The sequence below is a fragment of the Sciurus vulgaris genome, assembly GCF_902686455.1.
Source record: "Sciurus vulgaris genome assembly, chromosome: 11".
NCBI lineage: Eukaryota > Metazoa > Chordata > Mammalia > Rodentia > Sciuridae > Sciurus > Sciurus vulgaris.
The window spans coordinates 62878018-62904909 of NC_136472.1; the positions used below are offsets into that span (position 1 = coordinate 62878018).

The following is a 26892-nucleotide window of genomic DNA, read 5'->3' on the forward strand; positions in this document are numbered from 1 at the left end:
CCGGAGTCGCTGGGATTATAGGAGTGCACCACCACACCTCACTTGTTTTATGTAATCTTCACAAAAACAAAACAAAGCAAAACAAAACTATACTAGCCAAACAAACAAAACCATGACTGTTGGCACTTGGAGATTAACTAACTTGCTTAAAGTCATACCAAAAAGGACAAAATCAGAATTCAAATATGAGAATTATTTCTAGAGCCCATGATGCCTCTAATCTCATTTCCAGTAAAGTCACATCTGCTAGCTTCTGGGGTAAACGAAATTAGAGGGTCCCAAACCAAGGACCAGGAGGTATATTTCCCTCTGCCTTATATTCGTATTTCGCACAGGAAGGCTGGCTCAGGAATGCACGGAATATTCTCACAGTTTGAAGAGAAAGGGGAACTTCCAAGTGGCAGGAACCTCTGAAGACTCCCAGAGAGAAAGCGGGGAAAGCTCGTGCGTGGGAAAAGGCCTGGCTGTGGGTGGGGAGCAGCGAGCAGACCGCGAGGTCGTAGTCCAGGTTTTTGTCTCTTAAACTCAATGTAACCTTAGTGAAGTCGTTACTCTTTCCTCAGCCTCCGTTCTTTTTTTTGTAAATTAAAGATAAATATAAGACGGAGCTGATCCGCGCCAAAAGAAGGGGCATCCTCAGTTTTACTGGGGAAAAGGCCCAGCACCAATGCCAAGGAGAGGGGGCAGGGAGAATGCGCTGTGTGGGGTTTGGGGCGACAGCCTGGCAACAGGATTGGGTGGGCTTCGGAGCTCAGTCCTGCGATCCCATACCGGTGACAGGGCCGGGCTAAGGAGGAAATCTCCGGACCTCGAATGGGTACATAGGTGGCGGCACATGGGCCAGGGTCGTGGCTCTGCGGGATGCGCCCATTCTCCCCACACCTCCTCAGCACTCTCAACCCGAGTCGCAGTCTCCGGGGATGCCTGTTACAGGCGGCCAGGCAGCCGCCGGCCGCGCTGCGGCGACCGCCCGGGAAGCTGCAGCCGGTGGGGGACCGAGAACATCACGTCATCCTTTCCGCCAGGCGCCCGCCCCCTCCCCGACGGCGCCTGCGCAGGCGCGGCGGGAGGGGGGTGCCGCGGCGGGGCTCTCCCGGCGCTTTCCGCCCTTCCCCAGGTTCGCTCGGGCCGCGGCGCTCTGGGCTGGCGGCGGCGGCGCGGAGCGAAGGTGTCCAGGATGCGGCGCGGGGCGGCCCGGTACCCCCCTGCCCCGTCACGGCAGCGGCGGCCGCGGGGACCGGGCCAGGATCGGGGGCGGCGGCTCGAGCCGCGGTAGCGGCGGCGGCGGCGGGAGGGGCGGCCTGAGGGCGGGCGGGCCCCGGGAGCGGGGGCTCCGCGCCGCTCCGCACAAGCCGGCCCGGCTCGGCCCCGGCGCCATGAGCGGCGGCGGCGGCGGAGGGGGCTCAGCGCCCAGTCGCTTTGCTGACTACTTTGTCATCTGCGGGCTGGACACCGAGACCGGGCTGGAGCCGGACGAGCTGTCGGGTGAGTGCGCTGAGCCCGGCCGCTTCCCCGCACCTACTGCGGCCGGCGACCCCGGGGGAGCCTCCCCCATCCCGCTTTGTCCCGGGAGCCCGGCGAGGGTCGGCCGACAGGACGCAGGGCGGGCGCGGGCGAAGGGGGCGTCGAGCTGGCGGAGGGGGACGGGATAAGGGGCCCTGCGCGGGGAGGAGTCCCAACCGCCGCTCGGGCGCTCTGCGCCTTGGGCACTAAGCGATGGGGAAGAGGGAAGGGTCGTGTGCACTCCGACTGGTTGTAGGTCGAGTGACTTAGTGTAAAATAAAGGGAGACTTGTCTTCCAATACCCTTCTGGGAGGGAAGAACGCATCCCGCGTCCTAGTCAAAGTAAGTTCCACTCAGACTTTTAAAAAAAGCAAAACAAAAACTTGGTGTCTTTATCTGGCCTCTTCCCAAGAATCCTGCGAGACCAGTTCCTTAAAACCGTTATAACCCGCCTGGGTTTTCCGACGGATTGCAGTTCTGCCTAATCTGGGACATAAAGAACTGAACTTGGGCAGCACCAAGAATATGTGAACTCCCATGGCACTTGAAAGAGCTTGTACTCCAGGACCATAACTTTTTTATGAAAAGCAATTTATGTCCTTTATGAGGCCAGGGTCATTTGTGAATAAAAGGGCGTCATCCTTCTTGGGGTGGCTGTGTTGTGTTGTTTCTCAAGTCGTCTTTCAAAGGGGGAAGTGGTGAGGGGAGGAGTGGCCATGGGCCCTGATCAGATTTGGAACTCACTGTGGAATTGTGTCAGAATTATAAAATCCCCGTGAATTCCACCCACGGTCATCCAAACCTTTGAATTGTAATAGTGTTGAAAAGTTTTTGTCTGAAGTATCCAGTTAGTGGGTGGAGGTTCGTTATGTTAATACTTTAAAATTATGTCATCTTGATTTGGTGAAGAAAATTCCTTTCCACTCTTTCTTTTTTCCTTTCCGTTTTCTCATTCTTTTTTGGTACTGGGATTGAACCCAGGCCACCACACATGATCTGTCATGATGTCACAGTTTGCCATGAAGTTTCTCTTGATTTTTGTTTTTGTTTTCAGTACCTGGAACTTAACCCTACTGAGCCACATCCCCAGCCCTTTTTGTTTTTTTGTTTTGAGACAAGGTCTCCTTAAGTTGCTTAGGGCCTTGCTTAAGTTGCTGAGGCTGACTTTGAACTTGCAATCCTCCTGCCTCAGTGTCTGGGTTTATAGGCATGGGTCACCATCCCCACAAAGTTTCTCTTTTGAAAGTAATCATCCTCTTGATTAATTTTACTTTGCTTCAGAGATGACAGGACAGTTTCTTTTCTTTTGCCACCAGAAAAATTCCAGTGTTTTTTAATGAAAAATATAGGTGCACATTACAAATGACAAAAATGGGTGTCTTTTAAAAATATGACAAATTGATGCTTTATCAAGGCAAAAAATAAACTGTTTTCTCAGATTGATAGCATGTAGAGAAAAAAATCACGAAGCCTTTTGTTGGGGTAGCTTTATTTATTAGTACCAGGGATTGAGCCCAGAGGTTCTCTACCACTGTGCTACATCCCCAACCCTTTTATTAATTTTTAAAATTTTGAAACAGAGTCTTGTTAAGTTGCTGAAGCTGACCTTGGACTTGTGATTCTCTTGCCTCAGCCTCCAGAGTGGCTGGAATTAAAGGCATTTGCACTACACCCAATTGGTTAGCTTTATTTCTTCAAGTTCACTATTTTAGGTCTTCAAATTCTCATAATTCTGATTATTTGTTTCTTTTGTATTACATTTGTGACTTTGGGATGATATAGTTGATGGAATTCAGTGCAAGTTATTGGTGCTAGAAGCGAGCTCGGGGAGGAAAATGAGGCCCAGGAAGCACAGTAGGGCCAACATTCTACTAGGTCATTGCTTAATCTTTGTCTGGTGCTCCTCTCATGACACTAAATTGAATCTCTTTGGCCTGGCTGGAGGTCTTAAGGGGGGGGGGGATATATATATATATATAACTCAGCATAACTCAGCAGTGTTCTACTACTGAGCTATGTCCTACACCTCCAGCTTATTTTCTTTTAAATTTTAAATTTTGAAAAAGGGTCTCTCTAGGTCACTTACAGCTGAAATTCATGATCCTTCTGCCTCATCTGACTGGAATTGCAGGCATGTGCCACTGCATCTGCCTCTGACTGGATGTCTTTAGAAAATAGTAGCATGTTGAGGAAGAGTAAAAATACCAGTCTCAATAAAAGAAAATTAAAGGTGGAGTAAACCAATGTTATTATTGTACTGTGCTTTTGAGTGTATGATAAATTGTATAGAAACTTGGTTTTAGCAAATGAAGACAATGGTTGGCAAATGGTAAAACAGGAATGAAACTAGGAAGTTACTCTTAGTGAGGGCATGGTTTTTGGGGTCTGCTATGCTACCAACTATTTCTGTGATTGGGGGGCAAGTTTAATAACCCTGCTAGGGAAAAGTGAATATAGATATTATTATAATTCTCTCTTTTTTGCGGGGGAGGGGGCGGGTACTAGAGATTTAACCAGGGGCAGTTTGCCACTGAGCTACATTCCCAATCCTTTTTATTTGAGACAGGATCTCACTAAGTTGCTTAATGCCTCGCTAAATTGTTAGAGGCTGGCTTTGAACATGCTGTCTTCCTGCCTTAGCTTCCTGAGCTGCTGGGATTACATGTGTGTGCCACCATGCTGGGCTGTTCTCTTTTAATGAATATCTGTTAATTTCCTGGCTTTTCAGCAAGCTAAAATTATATCCCTGTGTAAATTTATTGGGAGAATAAAAGGGAATGAGTTGTATAAATGTATAAGGAAGGTTATTTTCGCCAGGCGTTGTGGTGCATTCCTGTAATCCCAGTGATTTGGAAAACTGAGGCAGGATTACAAGTTGGAGGAAAGACCCTGTGACATGAAATAAAGAGGGCTGGGGATGTAGCTCAGTGGTAGACTTCCCATGAGTTCAAAACCCAGTGTGGCACAGGTGGGAGTGGGTGGGGGAGGGGCAGGGCCTTTTCTTTCTTAAAATGTGGTTGTACAAATGGAATATGAAGATCATTTATCAGTAGGTGGTCTTTGTTAGAACAGATATTGATTGAAGGATTAATTTTACCCCCTTCACTCATTTCTTATGGGAAATCTGGACTACCCAGAGGAAATTTTTGAATAACAATACAATACAATAATAAATAATATTATATAATAATAGATTATTATACAATAATAAATAATATTTGAATAATAAAACAATACAAATAGCTCACCCTGCTGAGACTCCCCAGGGTGCATTTTCTTTCCTTTGCCTTCTCCATACCTCCCAAAGTGATGATGTCATAGTCAGTGAAACTACAGGAAGTTGTGAATTGCACCCAGGTTCTCAGAGAGGTACTGAGGAGTCTGTTTTCTCCAATTAAAGTAAGTTATATACCTCACCCAGTTTCTGAACTTTAAAAAAGTGTATCCAGAGCAAGTAAAGCAAAGATGCTTAGTGTTCCTTCTGGTTTTGGGAAAAATTAAGATTCTTTCCTCTCCTTTTACAACAATTAGCATGTGGAGTTGCTGTGTTGAATATAGACTCAGATCCTCCTGCCTCAGCCTGAGTCACTGGGATTACAGGCATGTGCCACCATGCCTTGCACCATCTTTCAGCTGGATTCACTGTTCACATCTTGCCCCATTTTCTTTGTCACTTACATGTATGCCCCCTCTATATTATATATAGGTAAAACAAACTGTATTGAGATATAATTCACATACCATACAATTCACCTGTTTAAAGCATAAATGATTTTTAGTATATTCATAGTGGTATAGGCATCACTACAGTTAATTTTAGATTATCACTCAGATATTAATCACTCTGTCCTTGAAACCTGTACCTATTAGTAGTTACTCCCAAATTTCTTCTAATCTCTAAACCTCCAGCCCTAGCGGGATATCTTATTTAAAAGGAAGAAAAGCTGGTCATGGTGGTGCATACCTGTAATCTCAGCAACTGGGGAGGCTGAGGCAGGAGAATCACAAATTCAAGGCCAGCCTGAACAGTTTAGCAAGACACTGTCTCTAAAATAAAAAGAGTTTTGGGGATGTAGCTCAGTGGTAGTGGTGCACCCCTGGGTTCAATCTCCAGTACCAAAAACAAAAACCAACCAAACAGACAAACAGAAAACTACACAGAAATAGAGCCTGTTTCTCCTAATTTTATAGAGATGAAATGATTGTAAAAAGTTTAGTGAAGGGACTGTGTTTGTGGCTTAGTATAGTCAAATAGAGTGCTTTGGTATGGTATATAAGGTCCTGAGTTCTGTCTCCAGCACTGAAAAAATAGAGAGAAGAAAAAGAAAAGTTCGATGCGCCAGTTTCAAACTGGAATTCAGTATGAACTAAACTTAAATTTTTATTTTCCTTTGCCAGTTTGGTCAATTCTGGGCAAATTGTCTCATGGTCGGTCGTCTCTACTTTGAAGCTTAGATTACTAGTTGTAGTGGAACTCAAATCCTGCTGGCTTACCTCAGGCATCTGTGGATACTGCCAGAAGTCAAGGTGCTGTAATGGAGATTTCCTAAGTCATGTGTTTTCTTTTGTTTGTAAGGTAGAAGAAGGAGGAAGTCAGAAAAGACTAGCACACAGGAAATAGAGTATCCCAAGACAGTTAAAAGCACGTATTGAATGTACTTGGAGAGAGCCTATATTCCTAGAACGTAAGAGAATCCCATTTCACTTCCTCAGATAGGAAAGATCACATAGAAAATAGGTGGATTTTACTTTAATGACACTGAGGCTCTGTTACTCTCTTCTTGGGAGGAAATCCTGAGTCAGTGTTTGGTGCTTAAACCAAATTCTTAGACTCTGCTTAGCCCTTCCTTCCGAGGTTAAAAATAAAGTTTACTTTGCTTCAGGCCTCCTTTGGCATACCCTTTTCCAGGCCTATATCCTTTTATAAACTTAATTTTTTTGGCCAAGTCTGGTGGAAGGTATACTTGGGCTTGGCCTAGTTCCTCAATTCCTGTTTTGTTGTCCTTTGGATTGGAATTACAGTCAGACGACTTTAGAGGTTTCTCAGGGACCTGCATTCACACGTGGGAACCTATACTTGATTTGTTTTAGGTTCCTGCTGGATGCGACATAGAATCCAGTGAGAGAGCCTCTCAGAACCTTGTGTCTTTTGGAAGTCAGTGATTAAACGCTGCCTACCATTGCCAGATTTTTAGATTTAGTTCTTGAAAGTTATTAAGTGAGGCAGATACTAATCAAGTGCCTACGTTTCATTTCCATGATTGTTGATTTCAGTTTGTAATATTTAGAACTACAGGGCTGAGTTCTAAGAGTGGCAGAGTCCTGTCACCAAAGGGAGTATATGTGCCAGATCTCAAGGTGTTTTCAGTATATTCCTAGGAGATCAGATGTAATTCTAGGAGATAAGATGGCAACCATTGCATTTCTCAGATATTATACTTAGAATATTTGCTTGTTTGACATCCATGAGATTTCTCATACCTTCCTGTGAAAGGTTAGCCTTTATTCTTGTTCATTAGTGTGATGATTAAGTCAGGTCAAAATTTTGCTAAGCCATCTGAGTCTGCTGAGTGAACTGAACTAGCTGGGTAAGTCCAAAGTACTTTTATGGAACACTGAGATGCTTGAGCAGTGAGAAAATCTGTGGAGATTCCTCTCATTAAGTTTCATTCCCTGGTGAGTGTGAGATTCCTTGATTTCTAAACTGTTTTCAGTTGGCAAAACACAGTATGTGTGTGCATTCATTTATCTTGGTCACAGAATCAAAAAATGTCAGAGCTAGATATCAGAGATAGTCCAGTCATTGCTTTTGGCAGATGATAATGATTACCCTTGTAAATGGCCTTAAAATTTCTTAGTATACTTTTAAACCCATTTTAAATTTTTCAGCCCCACTCAAATAAAATTTTCTGTCCAGTGTCACCTAGTAAGTTAGAAAGAACAGTTAGAATCCAAGTCTTCTGTGTGCTCACTATTGATGTGATTTTTGTAATTAAATTTAATTTTTTCTTATAGTTGTGGGGAAACTGAAGCCATGGCTTAATCATTGCATCTTGAGTGTGACGTGGCTTGGAATGAAGTGACTTCTTAGTGGTTCATCCCCAATGCATTTTGTAGTAGAGATAGCAGACCACTTATTTTTTTTTAAATGTAATTAAGGTCGATTATTTTTTCTTCTCTTTACATTCTCTCATTGATTGATTGTTTATTTGTAGTTTCAGAATATTTAATATTTTTTGCCTGAGATATGTTTCTTTGATTAAAAAAAGAGAAGAAAAAAAAAGATTCGCATTTGCTAACCTCAAAAATTCCTCCGAATAGTTTTGTAGTTTGCGTTTTTTCTGATTGTAGTTTGGAGTCTGACTGTGATGTCCAATTAACCATATTCTTTGTAGTGAAAAGATATGGGAAATGACCGAGAAACGTGTAGATTTTTTTTTTTTTATGCTGGCGATTGAGCCCAGAGGTACTATATCCCTTCAGTACATACCCACCTTTTTTTATTTTTAATTTTTATTTTGAGATAGGTTCTTGTGAAGTTGTTCAGGGTCTTGCTAACTTGCTGAGGCTGGACTTGAACTTGTGATCCTCCTGTCTCAGCCTCCTGAATTGCTGGGATTGTTGGCGTGTACCACTGTGCTTGGCATTTTAGGATTTAAGGCATTAAGACAGAAGAGAAATGACTTAGATATAATAATCACAGGCCATGATTTATAGGACAGTAAGTAGATAATCCCAATTTACAGCAGATTACTTGTGCTTTTGTTATAAGACATTAAAATTACTTTGCAGGAATGTCAAAGGTCTTGGTTCTTTTCTCAAGATCAGGAGTATCATCTCTTAAGTCATTTTCTTTCCTTGCTTTTATGCAAAACATACATAAAATCTGCAATTTTTAAGCGGTTTAAAATGAATAATTCAATAGTATTTGGTATATTCAGTGTTGTGTAGCTTATCACCCTTATGAGTAGTTCCAAAACATTTCATCACCCCACCCACTAAAGAGTAGCTTTACCTCTTTTCCCAAGCTTGTGGCAAGTACTGATTAGCTTTTGGTCTATGTAAATTTACCCATCCTGGATATTTTGTACAAATGGAATCATGCAAGCAAGATGTGACCTTTTGTGTCTGGCTTCTTTTACATAGTATATATTAAGGGTTCATCTTTGTTATAGCATGTGTCAGTAATTCTTTCCTTTTTATGACAGTACTATTCCATTTCATGAATATATCACATTTTATTTATCTATTCATCTGTTGATGGACTTTGGGTTGTTTCCTCTTTCTGGCTATTGTGAATAGAATTTCTGTGAACATTTATGTATCAATTTTTATTTGAACACCTGTGTGGATATACACTAAGAAGTGATATTGGTGGATCATATGGTAACTCTGTTTAGCCTATTAAGAAATGGCCAAACTGTTTTCCACAGTTTCTTCATATTTTACATTCTTACATGCAGTGTATCAGGTTTCCACTTTCTCTACATCCTTACTAGTACTTATTTTCCAAATGTCGATGTCATTGTGTTTTAATCTATATTTCTTTACTATTAAGAGATTTTTAAAAGGTACTTACTAACCCCTTATATTATTATTGTGGATTATCCATGTATACTTGCTATTATTTCTCTATTTGCTCTGGGTTTTTAGGGGACATGGGGAAAATTGAATTGGGGTGCTTTTGAAGGTAATTATTGATCTTTCATGCTTCAGAAAACTGATGAATCTATAATAGAAGTGGGGAGGGTAAATGAATGTGGTTTATAGGGTAGTTTATAGGTAGTTCTTATGGGCTTCAATGTCAAATTACCACAAACTATCTTTTTTTTTTTTTTTTTTTGAGGCACTGTGGTGTATCTTTTTATTTAATTAATTAACTTATTTATTTTGCAAACGGGGTATTTTAAAACAATATGATAATTTATTTTATCACTGTTCCAGAGGCTAAAAGTTCAAACTCAAGGTGCCAGCAGGCCACAGTTCCTCAGTGGCTCTTGGGGAGAATAATTTCTTGCCTCTTTGAGCTTTTGGTGGCTTTTGCCATTCCTTGACCTCTGACCACACTAATCCAATTTCTGTCTCTGTCTTCACGTTTGTCTTTGTGTTTTTTCTTCTTTGTATCTATCTTATAGAATTCTTGACATTGAATTTTAATTCTACCCAACTAATGCAGGATGATCTCATCTCAAAGTCCTTGATTATGTCCATATGATCCTTTCCCCAAATAAGATAGCATTGATTGGTTCTGGGGATTAGGATATGGTCATACCTTTTGGGGGCTACCATTTAACCCATTATAGAGGGCCTAAAGGGTTATCTTGAATTTCTTTGTGAGCAAGAAATATAGAGGAGTAAAAGGGGACAGTCTAGAAAGAATGGTTAAGTAGAAAGGAGCCCAATAATACTAGTACTGTTATAGTTACTATACTTGGTATTCAGAGATGTCACAGGATTTTAGGATAGATAAAAATGACTTAGATATAATTTTATTTGATAGAAACCATGTAACTCAGACAAGAAATCAAGTTTCTGCTAGGGTAGAACATTATTATCTAAAATTAAAATACAAGCATTTCATTAACAGCCATGGAGATGGTAGAAAAAGTCAGATTCTGTTTTTATTCTTATCAGCAGTCACCGTCATTTCTTTTTTTTTTTTTTTTTTTTGTGGTGCTGGGGATTTGAACCCAGGGTCTTGTGCTTGCGAGGTAAGCACTCTACCAACTGAGCTATATCCTCAGCCCATCACCATCATTTCTAAGCCTAGAATTTATACTATATTCTTTTAAAATAGGCAAGTTAGTCTTCACTGATGATAAGCAAGAGTAAGTTAGAATTTTCAATCTTCTTATTTTACAGAGGAAGAAATTATAGCCGAGAGTGTTCTGAGTAACTTGTCTTGAGTTCTCAGCTGGTGCCAGAGCTGAGTCTTGAATTTGGGGTTCCTTAACTCTTAGGTGACTGGATTTTTTTTTTTTTTCCATGATAAAATGTGAAGCTGTACAAACTTATCAAAGAATTGAAGGTTTGTGATTATTTATACATTTTCCCCCTTTAAAGTAGAAGTTCTCTACTAGGGCAATAATGAGGATAGTATAATCTAGAGGTTACTTGTGTTTAAAATTTAGCTCTTCTGTCTTTCCTCCTTCCCTCCATTCATCCCTTCATCCCTCCTTCCCTCTTTCCTTCCCTTCCTTCTTCCTTTCCTTCTGATTGAACTCAGGGGCACTCTACAACTGAGCCACATCCCCAGTGCTTTTTGTTTTTTATTTTGAGATAGGGTCTTACTAAGTTGCCAAGACTGGCCTTGAACTTGTGATCCTCCTGCCTCAGCCTTTTGAATTGCTGGAGTTACAGGCATACACCACTATTCTCTATGTCTTCCTTTAACTATTTGTGTGACCTTGGGCAATCTCCTTTTCAGTTTTTTGATCTTTAAAGTGGAAGTAGAACTCATCTCACAGAGTTCTTGTAAGGATTAAATGAATCAATACACTAAGTGACTTGGAACAATGCCTGGCAAATGGTATCTGTTAAATGTTCACTATTACTAACATTTTTATTGTTTTCATTTAAATTCCTTTATAATTTTGACATTGATGAGAAGTTATGATAGGATAATAGTACTGCACACATTATCTCATTTGGGCTTGTTAGCAACTACATGAGGGAGATTTTATTAATCTCATTTTATAGATGAGAAAACTGAGGTATAGCACAGGTAAGTAACTTGCCTAAGGTTACACAGCTAATGTGAGGAAAGACTGGGATTAAAATTCAGATCTGCTAGAATTCACTTTTTTTTAAATTAAAAATCCGTTGAAGTGAATATATATACTCATATCAAAATATGCAGTGATAATATTTTTATAAACTGAATATACCCATGTTGCTAGTACCCCAGAATCTTTTCTTATACCCCTTTCAGTCTTTTCTTATGTCCTACCACTCACCAGTGGTAACTGTCATTCTGACTTCTAAGAGCATAGATTAGTTTTGTCTGTCTTTGTACTTTATATATGATCATACACCATGCTTTTTCATGTCTGGATTCTTTTGCACAACATTATGTTGAGAGAATCACTTCATGTGTAGTTTTGGATTGTACATTCTCATTGCTGTATAACTTTTCATTGTGTAACTTTACCCTGATTTATCTCTCAGTTTACAGTGGATGCTTGAGTAGTTTCAGGATTTTGAGTATTATAGTACTAATGTGTTGTGAACATTCACATATGTTCCTTTTTGTGAATATACCTTTTGGTCTGTTGGGAATATATTTGGGTGTGGAATTGCTGGGTCATAGGTATACATATGTTCAGTGTCAATAGGTGTTGCCACACAGTTTTCTATAGCATTTGTACCAATTTCATTCCTACCTGTAGTGGATGAGATGTAGATTGCCCCCCATACTCAACAGCACTTGGCATTTTCCTTTCTTTTCATTTTGGCTATTCTGGTGGTTACGCAGTGATCTTACATTATTGTTTTTGAGTGTTCTGGATGACTGATGAAGTCGAACACCTTTCAAAAGTTTATGGAACATTTTGTATGTATCCTCTTTCTTGAAGCATCAAGATCTTTTTGCTATTTTTCTTTGTAGGCTTTCTTTTTATCTTATTGGTTAAATGGAATTTTATATATGTTCTGGGTATGAGTATTTTGTTTTATGTATTGCCGTTTCTTGTATTTTGTATGTTCCCTTCTTGTCCACTTAATGGCGACTTTCAAGGAACAAAAGTTTTGAATTGTAATATTTATCAGTTTTCTCTGTGTGTAGTGCATATTGTATCTTTGCTATTGCTGAGTCATGAAGATGTTCTGCATTTTCTCCTAAAGAGTTTATTGTTTTTACCTTTCACATTTAGATATGTAATCCCAGAGCTAACCCTTCTAAATACTATGCTGTAACACTGCTCTGTACTGGATGAAAAAAAGCTCCCCATTTTTTTTTTTTTTTTTTTTTTTTGGCTATTTTTCAGCTTTCTACAGAGTGAAAGAGAAACATTTTCATTGCTCACAGCTGGGCTTGAAGTACAACAAGGCTTTGATATGACCAATACAGTGCTTTTAATGCACATTTTGTAAAACAAATGCTAGTCTTTGTGCTTTGATATAGTACCAATTTGTAAGACTTTAGTGGTTAGAAAACTCTGTAAGAAAAAAATTGCTATTAAAGGTTTTAAGGGAAAGGAAACTTTCTCTTTTGTTATTGAGGACAAATTTTCAGGAGGTCCCCGGATTCTTAAATCTTCTTGTATTTTATAGGAAAGAAGAGGCTTCTGGGTGGTCCCTGATAAACTGGTTTAAAATTTGAACTCAAGACAAACCAGGTTTCTTGAGATAGCCGTATGTACTGCCCTGGGCTCACAAATGCATCCTGTGAAGTGGATATATATTGCCATTTTCATGCAGTAGAAGCTTCTTTTTTGGGAAGTATTTAAGAACTTTCAGGGCATTCCTGTGTCTCATTTTTAAGGCTAAAGGTTTGGTGGCAATTCTTTATATATGATAGTCCTTTTTTGGAAGAAAGGAGCTAATTTTTGTTAAATATCACTTGTGCTTTATGTTTCATATGCTTTACACACACACACACACACACACACACACATACAATATCTATATATATATCTTTGTGTGTGTGTGTGTGTGTATATATATATATATATATTTTTTTTTTTTTGGTACTGAGGATTGAACCCAGGGGTCCTTAACCACTAAGCCACATCCCCAACCACTTTTTTTTAAAAATTAAATCTTTTTTAGTTGTTGATAGACCTTTATTACTTATTTATATGTGGTGCTGAGAATTGAACCCAGTGCCTTATACATGCTAGGCAAGCGCTCTACCACTGAGCCACAACTCGGCCTAAGTTGCCTAGGGCCTCACTAAGTTTCTGAGGCTGACTTTGAACTCACTATCCTGCTGCCTCAGCCTCTTGAGCTGCTGGGATTATTATAGAGATTTTATTACTTTGAGTCCTGATTGATGTAATCATTGCTTATCAGCAATTAGTTAGCTTCTTTCCTCTTGGATCAGGAAGAGATGAATGGGGATGGGTAGAAGATGGGTTAGCAGAAAACCATGGGCATGTTTTGGCAATATTGAAGCATCCCATTTGAACAGAAATATGGTATTCAGAGAATGATAATTGGGAGAAAAGGTTAAATAGTTATACCAGATACACCAGATGGACTATATGATAAAAGAATAGTGGGGGAAAAGAGAGATGACTATGTTTGACTTTAATAGCATGGAGACTATCAGTTGCCACTATTACTTCTATAAACAATCTAGTTGTAGGAAAATCACTATCCTATTAGTTGTTTCTGCTGGGATCCCCATTTTAGCATCTCTTATAAACCTAATAAAAGGAAAGGAGGAGATTGTAGGATTGTTGGTGTAAATGTATTTATTTTCAAAGTTTGTCCAGACAGGAGGGCATGAGAGATGTAGAACACTGGACATTAAGAAGGTGGAGAGAAAGAATTGATATAGTGTTTGCTCTTTTGGATTCTTTTAAAAAACCTGTAGCTTTTCACTTTTGGCAACATTAGTAGCTTTAGTTTTTTTTTTTTTTTCCCCCTGTGGACTGGTAGAAGGCCTTAAGCACATGTCTCTTATATTCTTCTTACTAATCTCAGTAACTGGCAGGTTGGGATTACATTTTATCCTTATTTGTTAACTTTCCCTAGATTTTTACCATTCCAGTAGTAGCATGGGAAAGCTCTGAGGGACAGTCTTTTTCCTGCTGAAGTGTGAGGCAGTTTGGAGATTGTTGGTGCTTCATGTAATGAAAGAATCCAGGTTTGGGGTTGCCTTGATTGAGGAGGAACCCTTTCATGACCTGTGTGTTGAGGATATCCTCTGCATCACAGAGGAGAACTTGGGACTTCCTGGCTCTTTAGCATTGTTTTTTTTTTGTCTGCCCCCCCGCTTGGTACTAGGGAATTCAGAGGTGCTTTTCCACTGAGGCATATCTCCAGCCCTTTTTATTTTTTATTTCCAGACAGTCTTGCTCATTTGCTGAGAGTCTCACTAAGTTGCTGAGGCTGGCCTCACACTTATGATCCTCCTAAGTCACTGGGATTACAGTTGTGTGCCACCATACCCAGCTGACTCATTAGCATTCTGCTGAAGATGATTTACTTTTGAAGGTTTCCTTTCACCAGAATTGTGCTTCTTCTTTTTTTTTTTTTTTTTGCTGTGCTGGAGATTGAACCCAGGGCCTTGTGTTTGCAAGGCAGGCACTCTACCAACTGAGCTATAGCCCCAGCCCAGAATTGTGCTTCTTGACTACTCTAAAATCTGAAGTTCTAAGGTGATAGAACCTTAGCTGGGTATTTGGAAAGGAGTTTCTAATTCCCTTTTGCTTCATCCTCACTGGATATTTCCTTCATAAAACTTATCTCAGGGATGGATGCAGTGAAACTTAAGTAAAATGGTATTTGTGAATTTTTAATGAATTCCAGGTGGGATGTATGTGTGTACACATGTATATGTGTACATGAGTGTGTGTATATGAGTGCATTTTTTTTTTTTTTTTTACCTTTTGCAGGCAGGATTTCTTGTTCCATGTGTTAAAAAGAGGAAACAATTCATTGAGATGTGGATAATTATGGAAAGTTTGATTTCCATAATTGGTTTCATGAAGTGTCATGTTGATCTTTTGAGGAGGAATACTTTTGATTTTCTAAGATTTTAAAGTACATATGTGGAAAGCTCTAGTAGTGAAGTTTTTAAAGCATTGGTAAGAAGTGTATTTTCTTCTTTGGAAATATTATCAAAACATATAGAAAGTGGCTATTGGTGAAAAGTCTGGGAAGGAATAATTATTATTTTGGAATTTTGTTCATGAGATGACCTTGCTTTCTTTATTTGGTAGTCTGGGAAGGAGGACCAGTGCTGACTCAAGTTGTAAACTTAAATCCAGTATTGGTAGATTTGTACTGCAAAGTATTGGGTTATGAATTCCACATACTCTCTCTTCCCATGGGAGATTTTTAGTAACAAGGCAGGGAATGATGGGTATTTTCCTTTATGCTCTCAATGAATAATATAGCTATGCATCGCTTTAAAGGTGATGAGTCAGGACTCCTACAGTTGTTTTGGCTTTGAGTTGAATTTAAAGTTTTGTTCATTTATGTTTTCAAACATAATGTTAATATTGTATAACTACATCAGATAGACATTGCTGTGGTTTAATGGAAATACAAATGTGTTATTCTAGTATTCAACTTTTACTTAGTTGCAAATAAATAGGAAGAGTTATTTTTGCCTCTCTATATTTTTGTACTGATAGGAGATGGAAAAATGGTTTCTTTCTACCCCATTAGGGTTTTTGGCTTGGTTAGAAATTAAATTGACACAAGACAGATTTACAGGAGAAAATCCATTTGAATAATGTATATATGAATGGGAAGGAAATCTCACAAGACTTTTGAAGAATGGCCAGATTATAAAAGCCTACATAGCATTTAAAAAATATTTTTCTTTAGTTGTGGATGGACCTTTATTTTATTTATTTATATGTGGCACTGAGGATCAAACCTAATGCCTTATACATACTAGGCAAACACTGTACTGCTGAGTCATAACCTCAGCCCTTACATAGCATCTTGAGCTATGGAAAGGAATGGGGGCTTTGGGCTTTTGGAGTGGCCTGGAAACAAGATTTGGGAGGGTGAGGGGAGAAAATGTATGGTGAATAAAGGTTACTTTGTTAATCACATAATATGTCTCTGAGGTAATTTGTTAGGGTGAACTTCTCTCTTTGAATGAGGTACTTTTACTAATGTATCTACCTCTATAGATGTAAATTTCCTTTATATCAGGGCAGCTTTTCAGAGCTACTCTCCTGTGTCTGCAGCTTCTTAAGAGAACCAGCTAGAAATATGCCTAACAAGTGTATTTTGGAGTGACATAACTTGGTCCTAAGACATATTTTGGGGTGGGTGTTCTGAGTCCCTACATACTTTTAATAGTTAAATCAACTATCATTGCAATATTGAAATGGAAATTAATATTCTAAATTCTAGGTTTAAAAAAGTATCAGTTCAAGAGGAATGCACTATTCAATTATTCATGTTGTTTTAGTGTATTCTTTTTTGTCATACAGATTATACATGTTTATTAAAGGAAATAGATAAGTATTAAAAAAAAAAAAAGGCAGTCACTTGTACTCTGACCTTCCAGAGGCAGGGCTTTTTTTTTTTTTTTTTTTTTCTTTTTTCTTTTTTGGTGGTGCTGAATATTGAACCCAGGGCCTTAGTGCATGCTAGGCAAGCACTCAACCAGCTAAGCTATATCCCTAGCCCCAGAGGCAGTATTGTTATAGAGTAAGGACCTGCTATGGAGGTGAGGCAGCTGCAGTGGTCCTTAGTTACCTTTTTTGCAATCATGCTGAAAGGATTTCAGACATGTTACTCAGAGTAGCAGGTATGAATTTATTAGAAGGGACAGGAAAAGAGAAAAAGGGGACACTTTTAAAGGGAAAGAGTGGGTCCTCTCAGAGAGGAGCATACCCCTCTGGCTCTCCTATTTAATTGGGGGTCTCAGGGAAGCTTCCTGAAAGTCCTGCCCAGGTCTACCTCTTGACTTTTTTTTTTTCTTTGGTTGGGGTGGGGTGTGGAACACCAGGGATTGAACCCAGGGGTGCTTAACCACTGAGCCACACCCCCAGCCCTTTTTTATTTTTTATTTTGAGATTGGGTCTCTCTCAGTTGCTTAGAGCCTTGCTAAATTGCAGAGGTTGCCTTTGAACTTGTGATCCTTCTGCCTCAGCCTCCAAACCACGGGGATTTCAGGCATATCACACTGTGATGTGCCCTCTGGACTTTTTTTTTTTTTTTTTTTTTTTTTTGGTTGTGCTGGGGATCAAACCCAGGGCCTTGTGCTTGCAAGTCAAGCACTCTACCAACTGAGCTATCTCCCTATCCCTGCCCTCTTGACTTTTGATGACAACAGGATTGCATCATACTTTTAAGTTTGCACTGCACATGATCCTACCCATGGAAGGGAGGTTTGCCATGCTAAAAATCCAAGGCTATTCCTGCTCAATTCACAATAGCCAGACTGTGGAACCAACCTAGATGTCCTTCAGTTGATGAATGAATAAAGAAACTGTGGTATATATATACAATGGAATATTACTCAGCCGTAAAGAATGATAAAATTATGGCATTTGCAGGCAAATGGATGAAATTGGAGAATATCATGCTAAGTGAGATAAGCCAATCTCAAAAAGCCAAAGGATGAATGATATCGCTAATAAGTGGATGATGACTCATAATGGGGGGAGGGAAGGGTTAGTGTTAGGGTTAGAGTTAGGGTTGGGGGGGCAAGTATGGAGGAAGGAAGCACTGTATAGAGGGAAAAGAGGGGTAGGAGAGGTGGGGGGAAGGGAAAAAATAACAGAATGAATCAAAAAAAAAAAAAAAAAATCCAAGGCTATTCTAAGTCACTTTGGTTCACATTGACCAGTTCTAATTATCACATCTCTCTGAATTCTGGAATCTAGTCTGTGTAAAGGTTCAAAGTTCCCTCCTTCAGGGTAACTTGGGTTCTTCTTATCCACAGGTAGGAGGAGCCTTTTGGGCCTGCATTTCTCCTGCAGATAACAGGTTGTTTGCTGAGGAATGTAGCATATCCAGGCAGGGCTGCAGGTAAATCACTTGTTAAAGCATGGGGGGCGGTCAGCGTAGTAGGCCCAATTTATAGAATTATCCCCTTAATCATATATTCTCAGTGCTCATGTCTGTTACCTATTCTTATAACAGTGCTTAATGTATTTTAGGGCTAGACATGTAACTCAGTAGCAGAATGCTTGCCTTGCACAAATAAGGCCATAGATTCAGTCTTTAACACTCCCCAAAAAAAGTTTATTTAAATTTTTTCTGTGTTGAATTGTTTTAAAATATCATATATTACAAATAAACTGTCATTTTTTTTGCAATTTATTGGAAAGTATTTGGGCTTAGAAAACATAACCTTAAAGCAGTGTGCTTTGAACTAAGGAGATTGGAAGACTTCAGAAGCAAAATCTCCTGTCTTCCTTCTGTTCCTTTGGTTCTTTCTGCAGTGAGTTATAGAAAGTAAAATTCCTTTTCCCTCAGTTGAGTCATAACAACTACAACTTTTCTCCCCCAAAGTAAGTCACAAAACCTAGAAAGGTCGCTCTCTCTCTTCTTTTTCCCTTGGTCCCATATTTCAGAGAGGTCCTTCCCTGTTGTGGGAGAAGGAATGATGCCCAGAGAGGCTAAGAAAAATTTGAACAGATAGGCCTTGCTGGGTTTTCCCCTTCAGTCTCTTAGCATTAGATAACATATATTTTTTTTTTTTAATACTGGGGATTGAACCTGGGGCACTTTACCACTTAGCTACATCCCCAGTCTGTCCTTTTATTTTGAGATAGGGTCTCACTAAGTTGATTAGGGCCTCGCTAAATTGCTGAGGCTGGCCTCAAATTTGTGATCCCCCTGTCTCAGTCTCTCAAGTTGCTGGGATTACAGGGGTGCGCTTCTGCACCCAGCTAGATCACAAATGTGATTTAACAATCACATTTTTGTACTGCTGTCCATTCTTCATTGAACCTGAGCATAGGAATAGTTAGTTTTCCCTGGGCTTTTGGATGTACATTTCTGAAGGCTCCTGTGTCACATAAAAGTTGATAAAGTTGTTATGCTTTTTCCTTATTAACTTGTCTTTTGTTAGTGTCAACTGTGACCCTTATGATGGAGGAAGAAAGGTATCACATCTTCCCACTCTATGAAAGTTCTCTCTCTTTCTTTCTTCTTTTGTTTTCTTTTTTTGTAGGAGGTGCTAGAGATTGAACCCAGGGGTACTTAGCCACTGAGCACATCCTCAGTCCTTTTTATATTTGGAGACAGGGCTGAAGCTGTCTTCAGACTGCCTTAGACTCTCAAGCTGCCGGGATTACAGGCATATGCGACCAGGCCCCAGCTCCTGTTTCTTTTAATACCTTTTGTCCTGCTTTAAATTTTTTTTTGTATGGTTTTTCATATATACCACCTATTTTTGTGGTAAACAAAAGTAAAACCACTGTTGTCTCTTCATATGTCTTGAGTTATGTGTGTTAAGGTATAAAACTTCATTTGGAGTCACATTTACTAGACTTCTAGCGTGCTTTAACTGTTCCTCTGTTTTCTTTCCTTTTGTTTCTAGGTGTTGATTTCCAATCAGGAAAATTGTTAATCTACATCATTATGCCATAATTTTTCCTTTGAGATTTGTAGCATCTGAGGTTCTCTTTGTTAAGGAGTCTGTTGTGGTTTTCTCTTGTGGGAGACCTGTAATGGATGCTTTAAAGCAGTGGTTTGAAGTAGTTGTTGTTTCATAGATCTCCTTTTTAAAAAAAAAAATATTTTTTAGTTGTAGTTGAACACAATACCTTTATTTTTATGTGGTGCTGGGGTTGGAACCCAGTGTCTCCTCACATGTGCTAGGCAAGCCCTCTACCACTGAGCCACAACCCCAGCCTGCTGTTTCATAGATCCCTTTGAAAATATGATGCAAGTGGGGCATGGTGGCTCATGCCTGTGTTCTTAGCTACTGTTTGGGAAACTGAGGTAGGAGGATTCTGAGTTCGAGGTGAGCCTAGTCAACTTAGTGAGATCCTGTATTCAAATAAAATAAAAGCACTGGTATCTCAGTGGTAGAGCGCTTGCCTAGCATGTTTGAAGCCCTAGGTTCAATCTGTAGTCAACACACACACACACACACACACACACACACACACACACACACACACACACACACACACACACACACACACACACGATCTGATGCAAGCTTTCCCTAGCCTTATCAGTCTGGATTGTTTCATGTTTTAGGCTGCCAAGCCTACTGCACGTAAATCTTGGAACAATTCTTTGCTTTGTCTTGAAGTTATCCTTTGTTACTTTCTTGTGCTGGAAGTAGCTTCCTACATATATACATCTTCATTTCATATATACAACTTTCTTAGTTAATTCAATTTTGGCAAAGCATATCCTTCCCTTCCCAATAAAGTATGCATGGAAAGCACATTTAAAAAAAGATTAAGTGTCTGAAAATGTCTTTCTTTTATTCTTTACTTTATTGATAATTGGACTGAGTATAGAATTATAGTTGGCAATAATTTTCCCATAGGATTTTGAAGACATTGTTCCATTGTTTTTCAACTTCCAATGTTGCTACCGAGAAGCCCAATCTGTTCATATTCTCTGTCCTTTGTAATTCTTTCTTTCTGGAAATGTCTGGAATTTCCTCTTGTTCTTGGCATTGTGAAATTTCAACATAATATGCCTTATGGGTCTGTTTTCATTTATTGTGCTAGAGCCTGTAAGAACACTTTGAATTTGGAAATTCATGTCTTTCATTTCTAGGAAATTCTGTTCAATTATTTTATATTTTATTTATATTATTTTTATGTTATTTTATTTATATTTTATTATTTTCTCTTTTAAAATTTCTTCATGGAATATTATTATTTGGATTTTAGAACTCATGGACTTGAATCCAATTTCTTACTTTTTTTCCTATAATTTTATTTGGCTTTGCTTATTTCTGAGGTTATTTCCTCAAGTCTATTTCCCAACTCTTCTATTGAGTTTTCAAATGCCTTTTTTTTGTTTTGTTTTGTTTTGTTTGGTACCAGAATTGAACCCGGGGAGCTTAACCACTGAGGCAAATCCCCAGCCCTCTAATGCCATTTTAATTTTTAAAGTTTCAAAAATATCCTATGTGGTGGTCCACACCTGTAATCCCAGCTACTTAAGGTCACCCTCAGCAATTTATTGAGACCCTATCTTGAAATAAAAATGACTGTGGGTTAGTTCAGTGGTAAAACATCTGTCACTTCCATCCCCAGGTGGGGGGAATTATCATCCTACTCTTGTTTCATGTACACTATGTAGTATGTTTTAAAATCTTTGAGGATATTTATTTACTCTTTTTTTGGTATTGGGGATTGAACCCAGAGGTGCTTTACCACTGAGTCAACTCCCCAACCCTTTCTATTTTTTATTTTTATTTTTTTAACCTTTTTTTTTTAATTAAAATCTTTTTTATTTTTACAGACTTCATTTTGATTCATTGTACACAAATGGGGTACAGCTTTTCTATGATTGTACACAATGTAGATTCACACCATTCATGTAATCATACATATACATAAGGTAATACTGTTTCATTCTACTGTCTTTCTTTCTCCCACCCCCTCCCACCCCATTTTCCTCTACACCATCCAAAGCTCCTTCGTTCTTCTCCCCACCATCTATTTTTTATTTTGAAACAGGATTTTGCTAAGTTTCTGAGGGCCTCACTAAGTTGCAGAGGGTGACCTTGAAATCGTGGTCCTTCTGCCTCAGCCTATCCAGTTGCTGGGATTACAGAGATGCACTACCATGCCCAGTCTCTGAGGATATTTATTATAGAAATTGTTTTGTATGTGGGAAAACCATTTTGTTAGAAATGACACATGCTGACAGGAGACTATATTTTACTAGCATACTAAATTTCCTGTCATTATCTTTTTGTTTTTTAAATAACTTTATTGAGTTATAATTTACGTACCATAAAGTTTGTTTAAGGTGTACAATTCAGTACTTTTTAGTGTAGTTACAGAATTGTGCAGTCATCACTGTAATTTTTTTTTTTTTTTTGACACTGGGGATTAAACTCAGGGGCACTTGACCACTGAGCCACATCTCCAGCCCTATTTTTGTATTTATTTAGAGACAAGGTCTCACTGAGTTGCTTAGCACCTCACCATTGCTGAGGCTAGCTTTGAACTCACAATCCTCCTGTCTCAGCCTCCCAAGCCGCTGGGATTACAGGCGTGCGCCACCGCGCCCAGCTGTAATCTTATTTTATCACATTTTCATCGCTCTGTAATGAAACCTGGTACCCATTAGCAGTCACTTTCACTTCAGGCAACCATAAAGCTAGTTTCTGTTTCTGTAGATTTACGTATTCTAGATATTATAGTTAAATGGGATATGATTTTTGATTTTTAAAACATTCTTGATACACTTTATTTTGGAATAGAGTTAGAGAAAAATTGATAATGCAGGAGAGTTCATACATACCTCACACTCAGTTCCCCCTAATATTTGCATCTTATATTATTAGTGTGGTACATTCATTACAATTAATGAACAAATATGTTGTTGTTATTATTATTATTATTATTATTAACAAAAGTCTGTACTTAGGTGTTGTTTTTGCCTAATATTCTTTTTCTGTTCCAGGGTACCATTCAGTATATATATATTACATTTAGTTGTCATGCCTTCTTAATCTCTTCTTGACTGACAGTTTTTCAGACTTTCCTTGTTTTTGATGACTTTGTCAGTTTAAAAAAAAATTTTCCCCCCTGGTACTGGGGATTTAACCCGTGAGCACTCCATCACTAAGCTACATTCCTAGTCCTTTTTATTTTTTATTTTGAGATAGGGTCTTGCTAAATTGCTTAGGGCTTTCCTTGCTAAGTGCTGAGACTGGTTTTGAACTTGTGATTCTCCCCTCCTCAGCTTCCTGAGTCACTGGGATTAAAAATCTCTGCCACTAAGCCCCGTGACTTTGGCAGTTTTTGAAGGGTTTTGGTTAGATATTTTGTTGAGTATCCCTCAGTTGGCATGTTTGTGAGGTTTTTCTCATGATTAGATTGGGGTTATTATTTTTGGGGGCAGAAGATATCAAGACATAAAATGCCATTCCTGCCATATCTAAGATACATATAGTTGACATGACTTATCAGTGTTGATAACCTGGTAATATTGTGATTTTTCTTCAATGTAAAGTTAACTCTTCTTTCCTTCTTTCCATGCTGTACTCTTTGGAAAGGAGGTCACTGTGGACAGATAAGACTTAAGGAATAGAAAGTTATATTTCACTTCTTTGGAGCAAAGTGTCTACATAAATTATTTGGAATTCTTTTGCATGAGAGAGTTGTCTGTCTTCATTTATTGATCTATTACTTATTTGTTTTGGTACAGACTCATGGATATTTATTTTATAATTTCAGTTATAATTCAACTTCGTTATTCAGATTGTTTGAACTTTGGCCATTGTGAGATCTTTCACTTGATTTGAGTGTCCCTTTGATGTGCCTAAGTTATTGTATTTGTTTTTGTAGTATTTCCTTACTTTCTGACACTAGAAAATGCTCCAGGCTCATTTTGTATGTTTCTTGCTCTGGTTGTAGAAGCAGCCATTTTGCCAAGGGACTCTGGTTCTAATGGCTCTGTTTACTGGAGAATGGTATTAGAGACTAAGATGTGTGCTTGTTGTGCTTGCTGTTACCAGGATGATGTTTCTTGGGCATTTTTTTTCCCTGTATAATTTATATTTCCTCAAGGTTATGCTATTATTTATTATTTAAAAATTAATTTAGCAAAGGACTTTTTTGTTTTTAGTTTTAGTCTTTTTTCCCAGTGTCTCAAAATTTCTGGCTTTCTGTTTACATTTAAGAATATTGACCAAGTGTGGTAGTGCATGCCAATAATTCCAGTGGCAGGGGAGATGAGGCAGGAGGATTGCAAGTTCAAAGGCAGCCTTAGCAATTTAGTGAGGCCCTAAGCCACTTAGCAAGACTATGTCTCAAGGAAAAAGGAGTGGGGGTACTAGGGATGTGGCTTATTGGGTTCAATCTCCCATACCAAAATAAATAAATAATAAAAAATAAGGGAAAATAAAGATAATATGCGGAGAAAAATACCAAACAAAACAAAATCAAAAACTGGGCGTTGTGTTGCGTTGTGTAATCTTAGTAACTTGGGAGGTTAAGGCAGATGGATTGCAAGTTCAAGGCTAGCCTTAGCAATTTAGTGAGGCTCTCATGCTCCATGCAATTTTAGTGGGACTTTGGAAGACCCTGTCTCAAAACCAAAAAGGTCTGGCAATGTAGTTCAGTGGTAGAGCATCTCTGGTTTCATTCTCCAGTACCAAAGATAAAAACAAAAAAACAAAAACACCAAACCCATCACCACCACTACAACAAAAAGACCAAAAATAATAATACATTAGGAAACTGACTGGATGTTCTGTGTACATAGGTGATTTTGGTGACTGAGAAGTTGACTGTAGAATAACCTGGTTGCAGAGTTTCTTCCCTAAAGGTATCATTAGTATATCTGTGGATCTTTTTTCTTGATCTGCTCAGGTTCACAGAAAAGACTTTTCCAGTTCTCTGTCTTGAGTGCATAATCCTAGCTACCTGCTTTCTGAGAGCCAAGTATTAGAACACTGGGGGTCTCAACTTTCAGCATGTAAAATTTCTTTTACTTCCCTGTTTTTAGAATGAGATACCCTTGCTCTCATCTGTGTCTGTGGTTTTCCAGCTGTTGGTGTTTGATACCTCAATTTGAATCCCCAAGTATAAGTACCCATTCTTTTATTTATCCTTCGTAAAGAATAAGCTTCAGTTTTCTTTTGAAATGGAGGAGGCCACATGGAGGGAAAGGTTATGGGGTATGAGGTCCAGTTGGTTGTTTTTTAAATAATTGAGATATAATTAATATAACTTTACCTTTTTTAAGTGTACATTTTCGTGTTGTTTAATATATGTATATTTTTTTTTCCTCACTATATTGCGCAACCATCACCACTATCAAGTTTGAGAATATCTCAGTCTTTCCCAGTAGAAACTGCATAATACTTGGAGTTAATTAATCCCAGTTTTCCCATTCCCCCATCACCTGACAACCACTAATCTACTTTTTTCTTTCTATTCTTGACATTTTATATAAGTGAAATCATATAATATATGGTCTTTTTTCCCTAGCTTTTAGGATTCATCTGTCTCATAGCCTATTACAGAACTTCATTCCTTTTTTTTTTTAATTAAAATTTTTTTTTATTTTTGCAGACTGCATTTTGATTCATTGTACACAAATGGGGTACAACTTTTCATTTCTGTGATTGTACACAATGTAGATTCACAGCATTCATGTAATCATTCATATACATAGGGTAATACTGTTTTATTCTACTTTCTTTCTTTCCCCCACCCCCCCCCACCCTATTTTCCTCTACACCATCCAAAGTTCCTTCATTCTTCTCTTCCCCCTGCCACCCCCCTCTTGTATATCATCATTTACTTATCAGAGAAAACATTCGGCCTTTGGATTTTTGGGCTTAGCCTATTTCACTTAGCATGATATTTTCAACTTCATCCGTTTACCAAAAAATGCCATAATTTTATTCTTCTCTATGGCTGAGTAATATTCCATTGTGTGTATATACCACAGTTTCTTTATCCATTCATCAGTTGAAGGGCATCTCAGTTGGTTCTACAGTCTAGCTATTGTGAATTGAGCTGCTATGAACATTGATGTGACTGCATCACTGTAGTATGCTGATATTAAGTCCTTTGGGTATAAACCAAGGAGTGGGATAGCTGGGTCAAATAGTGGGTCCATTCCAAGCTTTCTGAGGAATCTCCATACTACTTTCCAGAGTGGCTGCACCAATTTGCAACTCCACCAACAATCCCCACATCCACGCCAACACTTATTATTGCTTGTGTTCTTGATAATAGCCATTCTGATTGGAGTTAGATGAAATCTTAGGGTAGTTTTCATTTGCATTTTTCTAATTAACAGGGATGATGAGCACTTTTTCATATATTTGTTGATTGCCTGTATATCTTCTTCTGTGAAGTGTCTGCCCATTTCCTTAGCCCATTTATTGATTGGGTTCTTTCTATTTTTAGTGTAAATTTTTTGAAGTTCTTAAACTTTGGAGATTAGTGCTATGTCTGAGGTGTGTGTGGAAAAGATTTTCTCCCACTCTGTAGGCTCTCTTTTCACATTATTGTTTCCTGTGCTGAGAAAAAGCTTTTTTAGTTTGAATCCATCCCAATTATTGATTCTTGCTTTTATTTCTTGCGCTATGGGGATCTTGTTAAGAGTTTGGTCCTAAGCCAGTGTGATGGAGATTCGGCCTACCTTTTTTTTTATTTAGTGAAGGGTCTCAGGCCTAATTCCTGGATCCTTGATCCATTTTGAGTTGAGTTTTGTACAGGGTGAGAGATAGGGGTTTAATTTCATTTTACTGCATATGTATTTCCAGTTTTACCAGCACCATTTATTGAAGAGGCTATCTTTTCTCCATTGTAAGTTTTTGGCACCTTTGTCTAGTATGAGATAACTGTACTATGTGAGTTTGTCTCTGTGTCTTCTATCCTGTACTATTGGTCTGCCTGTCTATTTTGGTGCCAATACCATGCTGTTTTTGTTACTATTGCTCTATTGTAGAGTTTAAGGTCTGGTATTGTGATACCTCCTGCATCACTCTTCCTGCCCAGCATTGCTTTGGCTATTCTGGGTCTTTTGTTCTTCCAGATGAATTTCATGATTGCTTGTTCTGTTTCTATGAGAAAT

At 38.8% G+C, this 26892-nt stretch overlaps 1 protein-coding gene across 3 annotated transcripts in view; it reads left to right on the forward strand.

Annotated features, from left to right (window-relative positions):
- The first annotated feature begins 1070 nt into the window (after positions 1-1070).
- Positions 1071-26892, forward strand: part of DENND5A (DENN domain containing 5A) — a 105739-nt gene continuing 79917 nt past the window's right edge. For 2 of the 3 annotated variants that reach the window (XM_079104252.1, XM_079104253.1), the window contains exon 1: positions 1072-1485. In XM_079104252.1, coding sequence (XP_078960378.1) covers positions 1377-1485 — 109 coding nt within the window. In that variant the 5' untranslated portion in view covers positions 1072-1376. Of the gene's footprint in view, positions 1486-26892 lie in introns of all 3 variants that reach the window. The other variant, XM_079104254.1, reaches the window with a different exon arrangement.